This window comes from Papaver somniferum, chromosome 1, assembly GCF_003573695.1.
Source record: "Papaver somniferum cultivar HN1 chromosome 1, ASM357369v1, whole genome shotgun sequence".
In the NCBI taxonomy this organism is placed as follows: Eukaryota; Viridiplantae; Streptophyta; class Magnoliopsida; order Ranunculales; family Papaveraceae; genus Papaver; species Papaver somniferum.
Window position 1 is genome coordinate 229,161,773 of NC_039358.1, and position 19,332 is coordinate 229,181,104.

Genomic DNA, 19,332 nt, shown 5'->3' on the forward strand with positions numbered 1-19,332 from the left:
CAGCTAATATGTCCTTTATTTTCGGATATGGCTTGCGACATTCTCTCGACCTTACAAATGTTAATCTCGCAAGCTCTCTAATTTTCGCAGGACCGTCACATTTTTCACATGATTTAGTTGACGTCGTTTATTATGTCATTTCTGAAATTGTTCTGCGACGCTGTTGTGTTGTGTTGCTGATAATTTCGCTAAGGCATTATTGCTGCGAGATTCTGATCCTACAAGGGTCTCGGCCTTTTTATTAAGGATGGAGTTCTCAGAAACATTAATATGTTTTTGAGTTGTAAGGTTCACCATCTCAGCGCGAATATCTTCCAACGAGGAGGAAGCTTCATCGACGCTCATTTGACGTTGCATGCATCGAGCTTGACGAAGCATAAAATAAGAAAATAATGGAAACAAAGGCAAGAACAATAGAGGGACGTCCAAGAAAAAAGAACTTACTCAAAAGCTTATCTATATTTTGGCCTTGCTTGCGGGAATGATCTTTTTCTTTCTGAAGGTCCTCCGATAAAGCTTTGATTTTAGCTTCATCCTTCCTAGCCATCTCGCCAACAAGACGAATTTCCACGAGGGTGGCCATGTGACGGTAGACTTCCTGCGAAGCAAACTTGAACTCGGAAAATAGATCTCGGAGACGAAAAGGAAAAATGGCAGAAAAGGCACAAAGAAATCATCTGGTTCATCAAGGCAGAGTGCTGCTGGAGAGACAGATTCATTGAAGCACTCAGAAGCGCAGACGAGTCTTGGGAGAGGAAGTCGTCAGAAACAAAGGCGGACAAAGACTCCAAAGCACGAGATCTCATAGCCGGATCTTCTTGAGCCTTGTGGTAGATACCTCGAAGGAATAGCATGTCAGGGTCGAAGAGAGGATTTGACATTACAGGCCGGACAGGTTGCTTTCCCTTCTTTCCAGAGGGAGGTACCTCCGGAGAACTCTTAGGATGTTCAACTCCTGGCTGAATAGGGGAATCAGCGACCTTGGAACGGGTAACAGAATCAGCTTCTTTCGGAGGAGCAGGAGCACTAACTGAAAGGGACTGTTGCTTAGTGCGAACGGGACGACCAAGGAGAGAGGAGGGTTGTATTGCAGCTAAGGCATCCACGTCCAGGGTCTTTCGCGGCCTCTTGGATGCAGCAGACGGAGGAGCACTCGTCTACGAAGTCAAAAGTTAAAAACCAAAAAAGCTAAAATTTACAAATAAAAGGCGATAAGGATGGTACCTGAGAAGAAGGAGGAGGAGTAGGATGAGAACGTTTCTTGTGACCCTTGGGTACCCCAGAATTGGGTAGTTCTCCCTGCGAAGAGGCATGACATCAGGATGGAGAATTATCACAAAATCGCTAACAACAGACGAAAATGATACATGTTCAGAGGGAGTCTTCTTAGCAACCTCTTATCCTGTCGCGCCTTGACAAGTCCAGCAGCAGGTATCACATACTAAAACGAATTGAGAAACATAAGTACGATTGATAGTTCCAAATGATACAAATCGCAGTAGGAAAAATCATACCTCGCTAGGAACAATCCAGCGAAGTCTCCAGGGATCACATCCCGCGAGGTAACAATGTCTGGGAAGGGGACCATTGCGAGGAAAACCCTTTTCGTCGTAGCCCCAGACGAAGGGACCGCCAACTACTAAAGGAAACCTCGCCCAGTCATCAACAGAGAGAAGAAGTTGGGAATCCACATCCAGTAGAAGCTCCTTAATGGGGGGGGGGGGAGAAACCACCTTCCTAACAAGCTCAAGACCCCACTCCTGAAGCTCCCTGGTGCTTGTAAACACACCTGAATAGTTGTCCATGAAAGAGTCTATGTTGAAATCCAAGGAATCAAATTCGTCCGCTGAAGAAGGGATTTGCGAGATACCATCGCGAGAACGGACTTTGAACTCGTTGGCGATTCAAATCGTATTACCAGTAAGCTGGAAAACCCCGCACTGCAGCCTACCGAGAATCTCCAAGAAAATGGGTTTTGAAGGATCATACAAGGGGAAAGATAGTCCCGCTCTCAACTGACCTAGAGAGATTATCACCTTATCAGCAGACCAAGTGTCCGAATCAAGACACCGGTAGTTCAGTTCCATCTCTTGGGTAGCAAGAACATCGGGATCTGAGGAAGAATCAACAGCTGGAGATAAGGTTAAACCTAACTCCTGGAGCTCGGATTGAAATTCCTCGAGAGTTTTGAGTGAAGAAGATGCAGAAACACCTTTAGGAGACATGGTGATGAAGAAAGTAGAGGATTTCGGGAAAATAAGGTAAAAGTAAGAGCAGAGATCAAACAAGAAAAGAGCAGAGATTGGAATAGGAAGAAAAGAAACTCAAGTAAGGTTGAAGAAATGTATTTATAGCAAGAAGAAGGGACCGGTAAAACTGGGAAGCGGCATGATCGAAGTAAAAGTGACCGATGACAGACGGTTACCCAGGGAACGTGGCCACGTGGAATTATGGGTATGAAGAACATGACGGTTAAGGAAACTGAAACGGTTCTTATTCCATCCTCGCAGCAACTTGGATAGAATAAGAAAAGGAAAAATGTAGGTACACGAAATAGGATAGCCCCATGTCATACCAAGTAAGGTAAGGAAATCCCAGTCAAAGATCCGTGTCAGTGACCTGTCAAATCATTCAACATCAGAAGGCGAAATACAAATCCCAAGCGCGAGAATGACCATCAAGATACTAAGGCGAATCCACGAAAAGATTACTTGGCGAAGAAGATAAACCGCGAAAAGATTAAAGAGAGAGATCTTTTGGAGAGGGAAAGGTCTAGCATATGAGAGAGAGAGAGTTAGGATTTCCTTGTAATTCATAGGCTGGGAGAAGGGATTAGGGTTTCCTTGTAACCCACGAGTGTAACTTTTATTTCGCTTGAGATTAATAAATAAGTTTAAGTTCTAGTGTTTATTATGTCTTAGATCTTGTATATTCTCCATTTAGGTGTGTTGCTGGATTTCCAGTAATCACATTGAGCGTACGTGTTTTTAAATTCCATTTGAATCCAATGGTTTTAAAAACTTCTTGAGTAAGAATAAGTGTCAACAGATACATCACAAAAACAGACTCTCATATGTTTTACATTTTCGTACATAACCCACCATTCCTGAGAAGGGTTCATCAGGGCCAAAGTCAAGGTTTTCTACAACCCATTAATGAGACACTTTTCCAACCCGGAGGAGCGCGAGGTAAGCAATCAATCTGAAAAACACAAGCATTGCTGTTAAAGAGAGATATGAAATGGCTTCACCTCCCAGTCCAATCTTTTCTATAGTAGGAAGACTCCCGATTCTGCAAGTTATATTAGGTCCACAAGCATACATCTCGTCGCTCTTATATTGCGAACTCAATAGGAGTTTGTAACAATGGTGCGTGATAGATAGGTACTTGAGCCATGCTATGAAACTTGGGACGTTTCGTATGTAGTAGCCGCCAACTAGAAAGAATGCATTCACTATGACTGCTGCCAATATTGCTGCAGACCTAATATTCATTACCATTGAACCAATTGCGAGCCCTACTCCTTGTGAAACTAGAACTGTGTAAAGAACGGCAACTGATGTTTTGAAGAAATGAAAAGCTGTTGGTTTTAAGCATGCCATCCAATATGTTATGATGATAAATCCAACCGGCAGAGCGAGTTCCATTGGTAGGTCGCTTGCTGATCTTGCCATAAAATAGGATGAGAGTCTGTACATGCCTGACGATCGCTCCTTAGTAAGCATCAGCCTTTCTTGTGGGAATGTGAATAAAGCTTGGAAAAGTGGGAGTAATCCCCACATCATGGAGTAAAAGAACAATAACCCAATCTGTTACACATGCAAATGTAATAAGTCAGAGACAGCATGTTACAAAAACTAGTATGCAGTGGTTCCTATGAAAATAAACTTTCGATGAGGATCAGTCGCAAGTGACATAAAAAAAAAAAAAAAAAAAGTCGCAAGTGACATATACATAATGAAGAGATAGGATCCCTTGCTAATTCACAAATTGGTTAAAAAGACCAAAATCAACAATTTCTGGGTGAAATGGACAGTTAGATTTTGATATTGTTTAAATGGACAAAAATTTAAAAATAGGCAGGATGTAACCAGTTTCATCGTGCCCATTTTCAAATATTTTTTCTTATTTTTAATTTATACAGGATGTATCCAGTTTCATCCTTGCTATTTTTTAAATTTAAGCTAGGATGAATCCAGTTTCATCTTGCTATTTTTTTTTTGACAATTTCATCCAAACTATTTTTTACTCGCCCATTTAAACCGTGATTTAAAAATATTTGGACAAATGACCCATTTTTCGTTGCTAACTTTGGTGCTATTTTTCCGGTGGCACCCAAATAAAAACTAGTTCTGTTAATATAATTACGAAGGATACTACCCTGTACTGTTGAGCTTTCTAATTGTCCTAGGCTTATTTTTAAAGTAATCAGAAAGAAACAAAGCCTAACCGACATAATTATGAGGACTCACTAACGACCAGATCTCCGCCGTCTTACCCTGCACACTGCACTAAGTAAGTGTGGTCTATCCAAGATATACTTACTGTCTTCAAGATATTTTGTTTTTATAAAAAGCAAATTTCTCCGTAGGAGAATGCATACCTGGTCTTGTAATTCGGCAGTAGAAGATTTCCACCAAAGAAGCCCACAAAGAAGTGACATGACAGAAATTTGAGCGATTTTTAAGGATGAAAATGATTCGTTCTTTCTTTGTTTAATATCCCTTCTCAACAATACCCAGAATTGCTGACCCCAACTTATACTCCATCTACCAAAATCCTTATCATCATGATCTTTATAATCTAACATGTGGCCTTCCGAATCCGTTTCACTCTTCACCTTATCATCAAGATTTATCTTGTAAGCAGAGATTAGTTGCTGTTTTACTTTCTTTCTTTTACCCATATCCATCTCATCCATATGAACACCTAAAACACACACAGACACAAACATTCACTTCATCAGTACTTCTGAAAATTAAGGAAATGCACACATTGATTAAAGATCTCCCATATATGTAGAGATCTATCAGGGTATCAGTGGACATTGGTTGATCAAGATAGAATCATATGGTACGTACTTGAGGTTGAGATTAAGGTTAGAGTTGAGAATGTATTTACGTACCGTTGGCAAGATCTAAAAGGAAATCTGCTGGATTCATAGTAACAGATGGAGTGAAACCGATCCCAGCGAAGTAATCCATAGTTTCATTTCCCTTTCCGAAATACAAAGGATTACCTTCCGATAGGACTAACATCTTATTAAACATGTAATAAAGTCTACTAGAAGGTTGATGAATTGACATCAAAACTGTTCGGCCACCTTTGGCTAACTCCGATAACAAAGTGACGACTTGCTGAGCTGATGTTGAATCTAAACCAGAAGTAGGTTCGTCGAGAAACAATAAACTTGGATTGATCAGGATTTCTTGCCCAATGCTAACCCTCTTACGTTCTCCCCCGGAAACACCTCTGAGAAATGGTCCTCCCATAACGGTGTTCTTACATTTTGTTAAACCCAGTTGAGTTATTACCTCTTCAGCATGCTGAATCTTCTCTTCCTTGGTAAGTGTTTTTGGTAATCTCAGGAGAGCTGTGTATACAAGTGTTTCTGTTACTGTTAGGTGGACATGGAATTTATCATCTTGGGTAACGAAACCGGTATTTCGATTCATTGAGTTAGTGAAGGATTTTCCGTTATATGTAATACTTCCGGTTATACGTCCGCCAAGGCGACCTCCTAAAGCCGATAATAGTGTTGTTTTTCCGCTGCCAGATGGACCTAACAATGCTAGCATCTCACCAGGCTGCACTGAACCTGTTATTCCATTTAAGATTGTTTTTTCCACCATCTTTGACCCTTTCGCTCCTGATCCATTCTTGAGTTTGATCTTGTAAGAAACTTCTTCAAACTGCATCAAATCATTAGTATTATCATTAGCAACTAGGTAATCGGCATATTGATACCATAGATCTGCCGAAATAGATATGATTAATCGGCATTAAACGCTTACTCACCTTTAATGTTACGGGTCGATTGGCTTTCTTGATGATGTCCATGGCTGCAGAATTACTCTCATGTTTAGCAGACTGATTCCGATCGTCTCCATTAATCATCTTTTCTTTTCTTTCTGTTTTTCTTTCCTTCCAAAAAATGAATTTAGTACGCGATGTATAAATAGTGTTTGATCAAGAGGTGTGCAATGTGTAGTGCCAACACGTTTATGGCACGGAAAATAGATACAATCCAGTTCAGGATTGAAGTTCCTCGGGTACCAAACACTGATTCAATTGACAGCACAACAGCAGAATTAGGTTCTCGATCGCTAAATATGTGTAGCTAAGAGGTCCAGGATCTTGCTAGTCCAGCTGCCCCAACAACAGCTTCCAAAAAAGATGCTACCCGCTGCAATGAAGGCTACAATATCCCAATTCAACTCTTTAAGTACCACCTGCAACCAGGATTTGCGCTTGGTTCACTTCAACGATTTGGCTGGGCTGTCAACATCACCGCGGTACAGTAGTAAAATCATTGGTTAATGATGCCAATAACCTGAGTCCGACACTTGTTAGCTCCAAATTATGTATCAGTGGAAAAACGATTTGGTTGGGCTGAATTAATGAAGTAGAGGGAGACATAGCTTGACAGGTGGATTAAACATTTGATGGGCAATCCTTAAAATTCTGAGAGATCCCTGCTTAGTATAAAATACGAAGATCTTCAATGATTCTCCCACCTATGTTCTTGAAATGCTTCACATGTTGTTGCAGCATGATATCTGCAAGGAAATCTTTTCAAAAGTGGGTGCATCATTATAATACTCCATCAAGATAAGCAATCTTTTTACTCTGACAATATCAATATATATACGAATTTTAGCAAGAATATTTTCGGTTGAATGATTTCGTAGAAGGAATCAAAGCAATGTGAATTTTGCACTTGAAATTGCAGAATTTCACAAGAGGTGAGGTGAGGGGTTCGAGTAGTTCCACCTTCTCATCGTCAAATAAAAGGGGGATTCTCCAAGCAGGATACAATGTCGGGGATTCTCCAAGAAAGTTGATATAAAAGGGGGATTCTCTAAGCAGGATACGATGTCGGTGCAATGATTTTAAAATATCGATACACTAAGCATTACATTTTTGTATACATATGTTGAATAAAAATAATCAAAATAATCGTTTTAATTATGATTGCCGGTGGTATTATTCATTCTTTGGTCCTTCTTACTCTTGCTCTGTTTACAACAACAAAAAATCAAACCTATTGCTCTTAACATTATTAGCAGCGGCAGCAGCGCAATAAGTATGAATTCCTTGATATATAACCACTTTCTTCTTCTCTTCGTATAACCACATTTAAAATGTGTTTCATAATGATGGAAGTTATTTCACTCTCTGATATAGACTTTGGAAATAGTGGCCGTAGATCGAAACTCAAGTTTAAAGTTAACGTTAACTATTAGTTTAAGTAAACTAAAATAGTTTAAGCGCAGTGTGTTTAAAGCTGGTTTATACGGTTAAATGCACGCATGATTCGAAGGTATACGTAACTTCTCGGCAACTTACTTATCCTGGTGATGGTGGGTTGAATTCCATAAGTATGTTCTTATTTAAAACCATTCATCGCTAGTTGGTAAAGATGAAATTTTTCATTTTCGAATTTATTCAAGATTGAAAAGTAAGCAAATATTAGAAAGTTCCTTCACATTTTTCTTTGTCCATAATTTTACCCCAGCAACCCGATGGGCTCGGCAAACTTATAAAAAGAGAGCTCTGATTCTGCTTTTCTGGATTAATATTTCAAAGTTTGGAATGAGGTTCTAACAAAGAAGTCAAAATTCCCTAGTTCAAAATTTGTTTCGATTTTGAAGCAAAAAGAGTTCTAAAGAAAGTAGGACTAGCTTTGCCTTTCGGTATATCCAAGGCAGAGCTGACTGAGATTTTCGATGACTCGAAGGCAGAGCTGATTGGGGTGCTGAATGATGCAAGAGATCATAATTTTGTTCATTTCTTGAAGATCAAAAAAGCATGTCGGCCCCAACTGTGATGGCGAACTTCCTTTTCAGTATGGCAAAAGAGCGTTCAACATCCTTTCTGCATTTCATTTGTTGGCTGTTAAAATACTTTCTATCGTTCCCAGTCGTCGGTCCAAAACATGTGTGATTATAAGCTTGAACCATAGTTGACCATTCTGGATAGATTTCGTCTGGTAGATAATAACCCCTGAGTGTAGTCATGACCGTTGATGGTGAAATTACTGTGTGGCGCGATCCCATGCTTAAGATGTTCAAACAATGGTGACTTATACAAAACGTTGAGATCGTTAATTAAACCCACTGGAGTCCCAAAAAAGCATGTCAAAACCAACAATCATGAGTAGTCGAAGCTTCCAAAATTACAATTAGTTTTGGATAATGACCCTTATATTGGCATGCCCATTCAACCGGACATGAATGTCACGTCCAATGCATGCAGTCAAGACAATAGCATTCCTAGAAAGCCCCTCTTGGTATTTTCGGCAATGATTCTTTCAAAATCTTCCTGAGTATGCTTTCTTTAAAAAGTTGGACCAAAATCTTCGACTATTGTCTCTCAAAAAAATTTGAGATACTTAAAGGAGGTTGTTTTCCCAATACGGATGTAATCATCTGTGGAATCCGTTGGTACTCTGTAACATAGTATATGGAGGGCCGTGGTGACCTTTTGTTTGGGACCAAAGCCTCGTACATGTCGTGCATCATACTGATAATAAAATAAAGGTTTTGCCCAACAAAGCTCGGCAATAATCATTTGCGTCAAGTTGCGGCCTATACGAAATCGACGCTGAAAATCCTCATCGAAATAGACACAATCATGATTAAAATAATCATGCATCAGCGTATCGTGATAAAAATGTCGATTTCACCACGTCCATCTTCTAGTCATAATTTCATGTGGCTCTAATGGCTTTGGTATCATCCATGTTTGTAATTGCAACATAAAATTTCGCCTCCTTTTATCTTAAATTGCGTCTTCATCCATTTGACCCAAAAACTCCATTTACATATCTTCCTCAGAAGAACCAAAATCAGGATTAATTCATGGTTGAAAATCAAAAGCAATTGAAATTAAGAAAAGATTGATCGGATGAAAAATTATTGTGAATTTGTGAGACCCAACTCGAGAGTATTTATGGGGCAGAAACTAGCCGTTCCGGTGACCGTTTAAAGGTAGTCGTCCGCGGTGTTAGTTTATCCGTCATCGTTTACCACGTCCACCAGCGGTTCTTCTACAACCGCCAGCAGCTACATTTCGTCCGCGTGTTTAATCATCCCCGCCCATTATTTTACCATAGTACAAAATGCAATTTCAGCATCTACCTGGCTCAACAAATATTTTGTTTTATTAATTGCCATAAGAACTACCCTTAGCTGCCATATATTTATTAGAAAGTTAAAGAATTTTATCATGACAATGCCACAATGCTAATCCACGCCCAGTCCAATCCTAAGCAGAAACCAAATCTTGACTGATCATGAACCCTTTTTGTAGCTCCCTGTGACCAACAATGCTAGAACACCAAAAAAGCATACTTTGAGTGCGCGCGATATTTTGTTTTCTAGCTCCCTGTGACCAACAATGCTAGCTCCCTTTTTGTAGCTCTCGGACATCTCGGACATCACCTGGTTATGCAGCTCAGCACTTCCCACAACAGTAGATACAATCTCGTCCCACCAAAGGCGTCCAAACGGCCTGCAATCCAACCAGACATCATAAGCAAGATAGACTTAAACTAATGAAGAAACATATTATCCCATAAAGTTTCAGTATAAGTTTAAAAACAATAAAGACCATTACATTAGTAACTCAGACTAATAAGCTTTAAGCAATTAAAGTATAGTCAGGATCTTTTAAATTTTATCTGTAGAGTGAGTATCAACAAACAATGCAAGGTAAGCGTATTAACGTATTAGGTGAATCATCATAATACATATACGAGAAAATCATAATCAGTTTGCATAAAAACAATAAAGACCATTCACATTTCCTGGCTCTAACAAAGCATATCTGCAATCTTTCACTCACAGCCCCTCCGTACCAATGATTTACTCTTAAACTAAAAATATGCATTTTACCCTCACTCAACACATGATAACATCAACAAACAACATTTATTGCAGTACAAAGAACATGGCTTGACCTAGTCTACGTAGTAACATAGGGTACAAGATCAGATATCAAGTAGACTTGTAACTGCAAAAGCATTAAAAAAACAGTGAGGATTAGTATTGCATAATTGAGGACACACACTATTTGTTTGAATTCAAATAAGCAGTTCTCTTTCACAGTAATGTGCTGGTAAATATCAAAGTAGTACCAAAATTTAAAAGGAAGCAAGAGATATACCCTAAGTATGCCTAAATCAACTTGTAAGTCCTCCTGGATTCATGAATTTTAGAAATATGTCTACACAGAAGAAGTACATATTTCTTAATAGCAGCTTTTATTGTAGAAAAGGTTCTGAGATTTCCATGTATTGCCCTATAATGCTATCTTTTGACTCAACATATAACATAAAATCTTAAATGAAAGCATATTTCATGTAACAATTGCAGAAATTAATCAAAAATTAATCAAATAAGCAGTTATCTTTGGGGTTAGAAAATGAATTTTCAACAAAGGGAGAGATATAGTACCTGGAAACTGGAAGTGATGGCAGCTGCTCGGATGATGAAGGTAATGCTCTCATCACTTACTTCAGTTGTTCTGCGACTCCAGCAATCACCCAAAACACCACCCCTAGACACCACAGAAAACCCCCAAATCTCCATCAATCGAGCTTATGGAATGAACCACAGATTTGTTATCGTTGAACCGTTTTCATTCCCATCTTAATTTGTACTCAAATCCAAAAGTTGTTGTTGCGAGAAATTGAAATAATTGGCTTGAATACAGTCCTTCGACAAATCGAACCCCAATTTCAGTCCTTGAGGTCTCCATCTCGTTGGTAACTGCTTCCACATCTTCTTAGCTTCATCAATCCATATCAGTACCACCAATAAACCCGAGAACATCAGAATCAATCAAATATCTTCGAGTCTTTTCTTTGCTCAAATCCGTCAAACCCATTAACTCAACATATCATACCAACAACACCCATCGTCGAATTCATCACCAACAGCTCCAGAACCATTTTCCTATCACCACCAGAATTCATTTCCACAACCACTAAATCATCTACTGAGATAATAGGGTTGAAAAAATTATTTCGATTTCGTTGAAGAAATAATATGGTTTTACTGAAATTTGGTTGAAGAATTAGGATTTTGATTTTGAGGAGATCTTGAGATTTGGTTTCGTTTCTTCAACAATGAGGATGTAGGGTTTCTGATTTGCTTCATACTGAAACAAATCACTGGTGAAACAAATCTTGAGTGAGGGTTATTTTTTTCTGAGGGAGGCGCAACTTGAAGGGTTTTTTTTTTCTTAGGGAGGGGAATATGAGAGACGAGAAAAGTGGGTGAAAGAAAAAAAAATCAAAAGAATTTTAACGGACAAGATGTGGTAGGATGGGGTCATACGGATTATGAAATTCTTTTGGACGGTGTATATTTAAGTTAAGAGTGTCATACGGATCAAGGAAAGTGTGTTTTATTGTGCGTTGTTTTTGTGTTAATACGAACTCATGTTATCGGTTCAATTATCAACCTTCGACATGAAAAAAAATCTAAAAAAAATATTAATAAATTTAGGACATTGTTATTGACATTCTGATATAAAAAAAATCCAAAAAATGTATAAGAGTGAATGGGGAAATGAAAAATGAATTCAATAATTGGTGTGTTTCGTTGTGCTTTCTCTTTGTGTTTTTGTGCTTTCTCTTTGTGCTTCCGTTTTGAGTTTCGATTAGCCGCATAGGTCATGGAGGAATTTTGAAAAGTCATACAGGTCATGAAGTAGCTTTAGTTCACACTGGTAAACTCAGGTTATAAGATTCCTAGAGATGGACCACGAAATTCAGAATGGTTCTGTCTTCAAACTTAGCTAGATACATCATCAAAATTGATGAATATAAAGATCAGTGTGGATTCTAACTTCAAATGTGGTATAACAACATATAAACTATGAGCCAAAAATCTTCGGGAGGGTTATGACTTCAAACTTAACATGATACATCATCGAAATCGATAAATATGAAGCTCAGTGTTGATTCAAACTTCAAATGTGGTATAACGACATATAAGTTATGAACTTAGAGGCTTTGGGAGGGTTCTGAATTCAAAATTAGCTGGATACATCATCAAAATCGATAAATATGAAGCTCGATGTTGATTCGAACTTCAAATGTGCTATGACAACATACAAACTATGATCCAAGAAGCTCCGGGAGGGTTCTAACTTCAAACTTAGCATGATACATCATCGAAATCGATAAATATGAAGCTCGGTGTTGATTCGAACTTCAAATGTGGTATAACGACATAAAAATTATGGAACTTAGAAGCTTCGGGAGGGTTATGACTTCAAAATTAGCGGGATACATCATCAAAATCGATAAATATGAAGCTCGGTGTTGATTCAAACTTCAAATGTGGTATAACGACATAAAAGTTATGAACTTAGAAGCTTCGGGAGGGTTATGACTTCAAAATTAGCTGGATACATCATCAAAATCGATAAATATGAGGCTCGATGTTGATTCGAACTTCAAATGTGCAATGACAACATACAAACTATGATCCAAGAAGCTCCGGGAGGGTTCTAACTTCAAACTTAGCATGATACATCATCGAAATCGATAAATATGAAGCTCGGTGTTGATTCGAACTTCAAATGTGGTATAAGAAGCTTCGGGAGGGTTATGACTTCAGAATTAGCTAGATACATCATCAAAATCCTCGATGTTGATTCGAACTTCAAATGTGCTATGACAACATACAAACTATGATCCAAGAAGCTCCAGCAGGGTTCTAACTTCAAACTTAGCATGATACATCATCGAAATCGATAAATATGAAGCTCGGTGTTGATTCGAACTTCAAATGTGGTATAACGACATAAAAATTATGAACTTAGAAGCTTCGGGAGGGTTATGACTTCAAACTTAGCTGGATACATCATCAAAATCGATAAATATGAAGATCGGTATTGATTCGAACTTCAAATGTGGTATAACGATATAAAAATTATGAACTTAGAAGCTTCGGGAGGGTTATGACATCAAACTTAGCTGGATACATCATCAAAATCGATAAATATGAAGCTCGTGTTGATTCGAACTTCAAATATGGTGTAACGACATACATTTTACAATTTATCGCCCCGAAAGGGATCAAACCCTAGTTATTCTGGCATATTATATGCAAACCCTCGCTCTGAGATCGAAATTTAGCCATGAGTGAACTACTATAAGTCGAAAACTTCGTAAGAACGATGGATCCATCCATTTACATGTAAGATTCCTTTGGAATATACCCTAAAACCTTAAAAAATCTATGCTCTGGCATATTGTACGCATATCATGGCTCCGAGATCGAAAACTGGTCGTGAGTGGACTATTAGATATGCAGTCTGTCTCTACTTCTATTTCTTCGGTCTCGATTTAAAAATAGATTCCTGATTATAAATTAGACCGACCTTGTTATCTGAAACCTACTGTTTGGTTTATACAAGTGCATCTCAATCGATCGACCTTAGTCAATTTCGCCACATAGTTATCTATCAAATAAACCGAATTTTTGTGGCTTCACTTAATTTCACTTTTTATTTGTCAATCTTACCCAATGTCAATCGGCCTCACTCAGATTTTCCCAAAAATCATTAGGTTATTTATTATCTATCATTTTAATTGAATGTTCATCGATCTTAATTAATTAAAGACATTATTTATCAATCTTGTCCAATATTACTGGATCTCACTCAATTTTTCTTAGATTCCATGAGTTTATATGGTTATCGATCAAATAAACTAAATTTCCTTCGTTTTGACTTAATTTAACTTGTTATCCATCAATCTTATCCAATATCGTTTGACCTCACTCAGTTTCTCTTAGACAGATTGGTTTATCTAGTTATCCATTATTTTAACTGAATGTCCATCGACCTTTGTGTATTTCACCCTTTATCTATCAATGTTATTCAATTAGCTCGACCTTACTCAATTTATCTTACATAAATTGGTTTACCCAGTTACCATTATTTTAACTGAATGTCCATCAGTAGTTCACCGAGGATGGGAACTACTGACAGTAAATCGGGAAAATTGACCAAGTTCCACCGATTTTTTGAAAAAAAGGAATTAATAATATAATTTTAAAAATTTTCAAGGTTTTGATAAAACACCTAAATCAATTTCATGTTAAATCATAGGAATCAGATTTTTCAAATTTATCTGGCCAATAGAAAGTCAAGATCTAGGTAATGATTGGAAACAAACTCGGTAATTACCTTCGGTTTTCAATTAGATAGAATTTCGAGTAATGTATTAGAAATGGACGGGAATGAACAAGTGAATTATTATCGTAGAAAATATGTAGAACATATAAATTTTGGATTGAATACTACGAATGTGTATAAATCAATTGAATGAAAATGATTAGCAAAATGAGAAAGAATGGGAAACCCACCTAGTAAAATTACTATATAACTTCTATTGGTAACCCACCTCGTAAAATTTCTACAAATCAAAATTAAACATCTCAATATCAAACATCAAACACTAGATTGGTGATCGCTTCCCTTTCCCATTATTAGAATCATCCACTTTCCTTTTCTGAATTGGTTGTCGCTATACCTTAGTTGCTGAGACAGGTTTTTAGCAGCCAAACATATTTTGAATTGCTGATACATGGTATCTTGAAGTAAATAGCTACTAACCTACTATTCCACTCGCTATGTAGTACTGGGATAAATGCTGGAGCAACCCACAAATTTAATTAGTATCTACGATTTAATGGGATCATGTTAATAGCAGCTAAAGGTTTTGGTAATTGCAAATATGGTTGCTTAACTATTAAAGCGACCAAAATTTTGAGAGCTTGCTAAGATTTTGGTCGCTTAAACCAAGTTTTCTTGTAGTGTACAACATCAATACTAGCTGCAACAGCTTCAGCTTCTTTCAAAGCAAATTTTAAAGTGAAGCTAAGTATCACTTTCCCCTATTGATTTTGTATTCTATCTGAATTAGGCATCGAGTTGAGCATTTCTGAAATGGACTTTTGCAGGTACTGATGGAAAGAAAGGAGGTGTTGGGCGTCAAGTTGTTCATTCATCTGCTTCAAGTAATGTCCCTGGAAAGCTAGTCCAGGATTGAAAGACTGGAAACCTAAGTTTCTTTTCATGTGCACGTCACACATATTTCTGGATAGCTTTCACCCCCCTCGTTATAAGATTTCTAACCCTCAAATGCACCTTTTATGTTAACTACTCAGCATGCATATAAGTCTATTTATACTTATATCGACCTTGTATTGTTTGTTCATAGTTTCACAAATCTGATTTTTGTCTCATTATCTTGCTTTCAACATCATATCAACAGCTAGCAACTGCGTAAAATTATCAGCATCTAAACTGTGCAGGACAACTGCATTAAAGTTTGGCAAGGCTATTTGTAGTTGATACAGGCCATACCATTCGTCTTCGATAAACGCAATTTGGTGCTCTTCCAGGTTGGTTAATTGAACTTGTTATGTTGTATGAGTATTCATGGGAACTTTGAATGCTAATTGAATCTTCTGATCTATTCATATTCTTTAGGTGTTGAGGTTAGGAAGCAGTTTGCAGAGCCATGGGGATGGAATTGTTGCTGCTTATACTTCGGCTGAATAAGCATTGATACTTGTTAGACCTAACAAACTCCAACAAACTCTTACACAACTTCCCTCATAGGTTATGCCTGATGTTTGCGCACAACACAATATTATGGAAACTGTAGTTGTAATTACACCACCGTCATCAGTCACCTCCTCAAATTAAACTTCAACTTTAGGTATTTAGGTTGGGAAGCAGTTCATAGAAATGTGTGGATCTTGGTCTGACATGTGAATCTCATGAATTAAAATACCCACAATGAACAAATTCCACGGTATTGAGTCCTCTACTTCAACAAGGTACTTGGTTTTTGTAGTTGTGTATGAGGTAGTTGGTTCGTAGCGTTTATGTACCAAACTGGGAGTACAATTTGTTGTTAAAATGGTTAAGAGGAACTGATGATGAACATATGTCTTAGTATCTTAGTCTTGAAGTTGTAACTTATTAGATTTTAATAAAGTTCTCTAAGTTTTAATTATCAGCTTTACTTTTTAATTTCATTTGAGTTTGAATTCCGATTTGAGTTTTATTTGAGTTTCATTTCTTTTTAGTCAAATTATTTCAGCCCAGACAGATTAAGTGCAGGCAAGTCAGCCAATCTGCATCTTTTTTTTAATTATATTAAAAAAATATCTGTGACCGATAAGGGTCAGTCCTAATCCATTGACCGTTAAAATCGGTCGTTGATATAAGTGATTCAGCGACCGGAAGAGCCACGTCATAGATGAAAAAAATGCTCAAACAGCGACCCTTTCTCAGACCTCCAAAGCAAGTCATTTAACTTGTATCTATGACTTGCTTTGACGGTCGTGAAACTGCTATTTGCCACTAGTGATCCCCTTCCTACCTTGGATTTCTAACTTCCAAGGGATATGTTTTATTTGTGCGAGTGTGAATTGAATTATGCTTGTTGGTTATGCGACGAGTAGACTCAAAGTAGTGAATATTGGATCACTAATTGATCGAAGACTAAATCCCTATCTCACATATGTGAGTCGTGCAGTATGTATGCGAAGCAAATTTCTAATTTATGATGACATGGGTGTTTCTTTAATGTTCCCTAATATGCTGTGATTATTGGGATAATTTAATTTTGTAAGTTGGATAATACTTAGCTCGTGGGGAACGCATCTCATTCATGCCTCAATGCGGTCTTTCCTTGCCTATGCGTCTTTCGCGCTCCTTATGTTTGCACGAGTTTGCAGGTCTTATTTGCCTCCTAATTAAAGTCTTATTGCCTCCCCACATAGAGAACTTAAAGGACTTACAGTCTCCTCGGGTATGGTCTTCAACATTGGGTGACGAACTCAGTTCCATGTGCTATTGCGAGTCATTGTCAATTGATCTCGCCTTAACTGTGTTAGTATTCTGACCTCCTCAGGTTGTATGCGAGACAATATACCAGGCCTTAGATACTCCCGTGAGTAAGAAGCCCCAATACATTGTTGTCTTTGACACAATCAACTCCCTAGTGGATGGTGTCGTCCATTTATATTCCCCTTGAATTGCCCTTCAAGGAAGTCACCCCTAACCATTTTAGTTTGGCTCCTCCCATCCAGTTATGCAACGACCAGTGTTGTCGTGACCTCTTGCCTTTCTCCTATGTGGCTCTGGGCGCGAGATCACACCCTAAGTGGGGTTTCTTTGTACCAAGTGCAGAACCATGCCAGGCCATCTACTATCTCCACTGGTTATGTTTCGACACCCCTTACCGGAGAACTTTGCGCTGAGTGGTTTGTTCTCAGTGGCCTACGCCGCAGAGGCGTAAGGATTATGGTCTCCTCTTACGCTTTCGTGCTAAAACGACCATGCGAACTAAGTTGACACGCCACAATCGTAGTCCCAGCCTCCCTAGTTAGAGGGTTTATAATAGTAACTTGTTGCCCCCTATTGAGGTCTTACGAGAAAATTTGTAGATTTGTCGCGGAGACTTTGTTTCGCCTTTGTTTGCTTGCTCGTAGAAAGAACTTTGCTTCATATTAACGTTTCTTTGAGTCGATACATAATTTTCTTTCATTTCGGCACATTAGGTGTTTCCTCTTTTCACGTTGTCTTTGTATGACGAGTGAGGTGCGATAGATGTTTTTTCCTTCTCTTTCTTCTCAGATTTGGGTAGGGACTTGTCTTCCAGCGTGGTTATTTCCATTGTCGCCTTTGTGGGTTCGCCTTAGCATTTCGGTGTGTGATCCTTAAATCTTCATTGACATGGATGTAGTTTATAGCATATTTTTGGTCCCTTCGTCTCCCCTTGTCATGGTTTCGATGTGACTCTCGTGTTGAGCCATTTTTTCCTATGGTTCATTCTGATGTAGTGCTCTTCTGCGCATGGTTTTCCTTTTTCGCTCATGTTGATGCACTTCGCTCCACAGTTGTCTTTCTATTTGCTTTGACCTTTCTTCCCTTTCAATGTGTCTTTCTCTGCAGGATCTTTTGTAACTTTCTCCGTATTCTATTCTCAGCTCGTATTCTCGCACCTTTCTTTTCAGGTTATGGTTTTCTATCATTAATCACCCATGCGCTTGAGCGAGATTGATTTTTTCTTTTATCTGCATCTTCTCTGTCTTTTTCCACTGTGCGAACCTTGCCTCATATTCGTCCTGAAAAGCGAGAACCTCTGCATTCTGATTTTGACGGTAGAACTGGTTTTCTCTCCTATTTTCGTTTATACCAATATTCGACATCGATCTTTCTGGATCATATAGGCTGACCCATTCCGTCCAATAGTGCGGGTTTTCCATGACAACTACTAGTTCTTTCCTGCAGTTAGAGCTGTCTCTTTGCATGGCTAGGATCTCCAATGTTTGGGACGCTTTGGTGTGCAGAGCTTGAGACGATAAATAATCTTTAGAGATTTCCTGAGTCAAAACAAGGAAACTGTGTCTATCACAGTTGTATGATAGAGAGATTTGGAGGTTTCGCAAAATCACGTTGACATTTTACTGATGCCTTGGGGTGGGATAGGGGAAAAAGGGTGTATTTTAGGGCAATGATGACTTCAAATAGTAAACAAACAAATTCTTATGATGGACAGAAAGGTGGTGGTAGTAGGAATATCAAATGAACTTAGATGATGATTTCTAGCTGAATACTAGCAGGTGAGGATAATCCTCCATGTTTCTAGCGCAAAAATGTAGTTGCGGAAAATCTCACAACTACACCCGATGAGATGATAATAACACAAAGCCTAAGTTATGAGAATCAACTTAAACATTAATGAGATTATACATCACTTGACACTAGTATGATCTTTCTTAAACATTTTGTATTGAATATATGATGTTCTTACAATGATTATAAAGGTATTTGATATTCAACAATGGAAGAAGTGAAGCTTGGAATGAACTTTAATGGTTTTTTTTTTTTTTTCTATGAGTGTTTCTTAGCTCTCTTACTTGACTGAATTCTATCACCACAACCTACCTCTCTCTACTTGTCATTTGAATCCCTATATAGGCAAATATATCAGTAGAGGACAACTGATGATCACATGCAAAATCTCTGTTAACTCATCTTATTTCAGTTTGTCTTATTCGCCAGGCT

At 38.2% G+C, this 19,332-nt stretch overlaps 1 protein-coding gene across 1 annotated transcript; it reads right to left on the reverse strand.

Annotated features, from left to right (window-relative positions):
* Positions 1-3,100: 3,100 nt before the first annotated feature.
* On the reverse strand, positions 3,101-6,492 carry LOC113338030 (ABC transporter G family member 9-like). Its single transcript, XM_026583556.1, has 4 exons — positions 6,019-6,492; positions 5,126-5,912; positions 4,604-4,929; positions 3,101-3,809 (listed from the first exon to the last, which is right to left on the reverse strand). The coding sequence occupies exons 1-4, from the start codon at positions 6,115-6,117 to the stop codon at positions 3,153-3,155; spliced, it is 1,869 nt and encodes a 622-aa protein (XP_026439341.1). The 5' UTR covers positions 6,118-6,492; the 3' UTR covers positions 3,101-3,152.
* Between the last annotated feature and the right edge of the window lie 12,840 nt (positions 6,493-19,332).

Coding starts and splice junctions, on each gene's coding strand:
- LOC113338030 (XM_026583556.1), bottom strand. CDS start 6,117: ATGATTAATGGAGACGATCGGAATCAGTCTGCTAAACATGAGAGTAAT. Junction 5,913..6,018: donor ATCGACCCGTAACATTAAAG/GTGAGTAAGCGT, acceptor GATTTGATGCAG/TTTGAAGAAGTTTCTTACAA. Junction 4,930..5,125: donor CCTTTTAGATCTTGCCAACG/GTACGTAAATAC, acceptor TGTGTGTTTTAG/GTGTTCATATGGATGAGATG.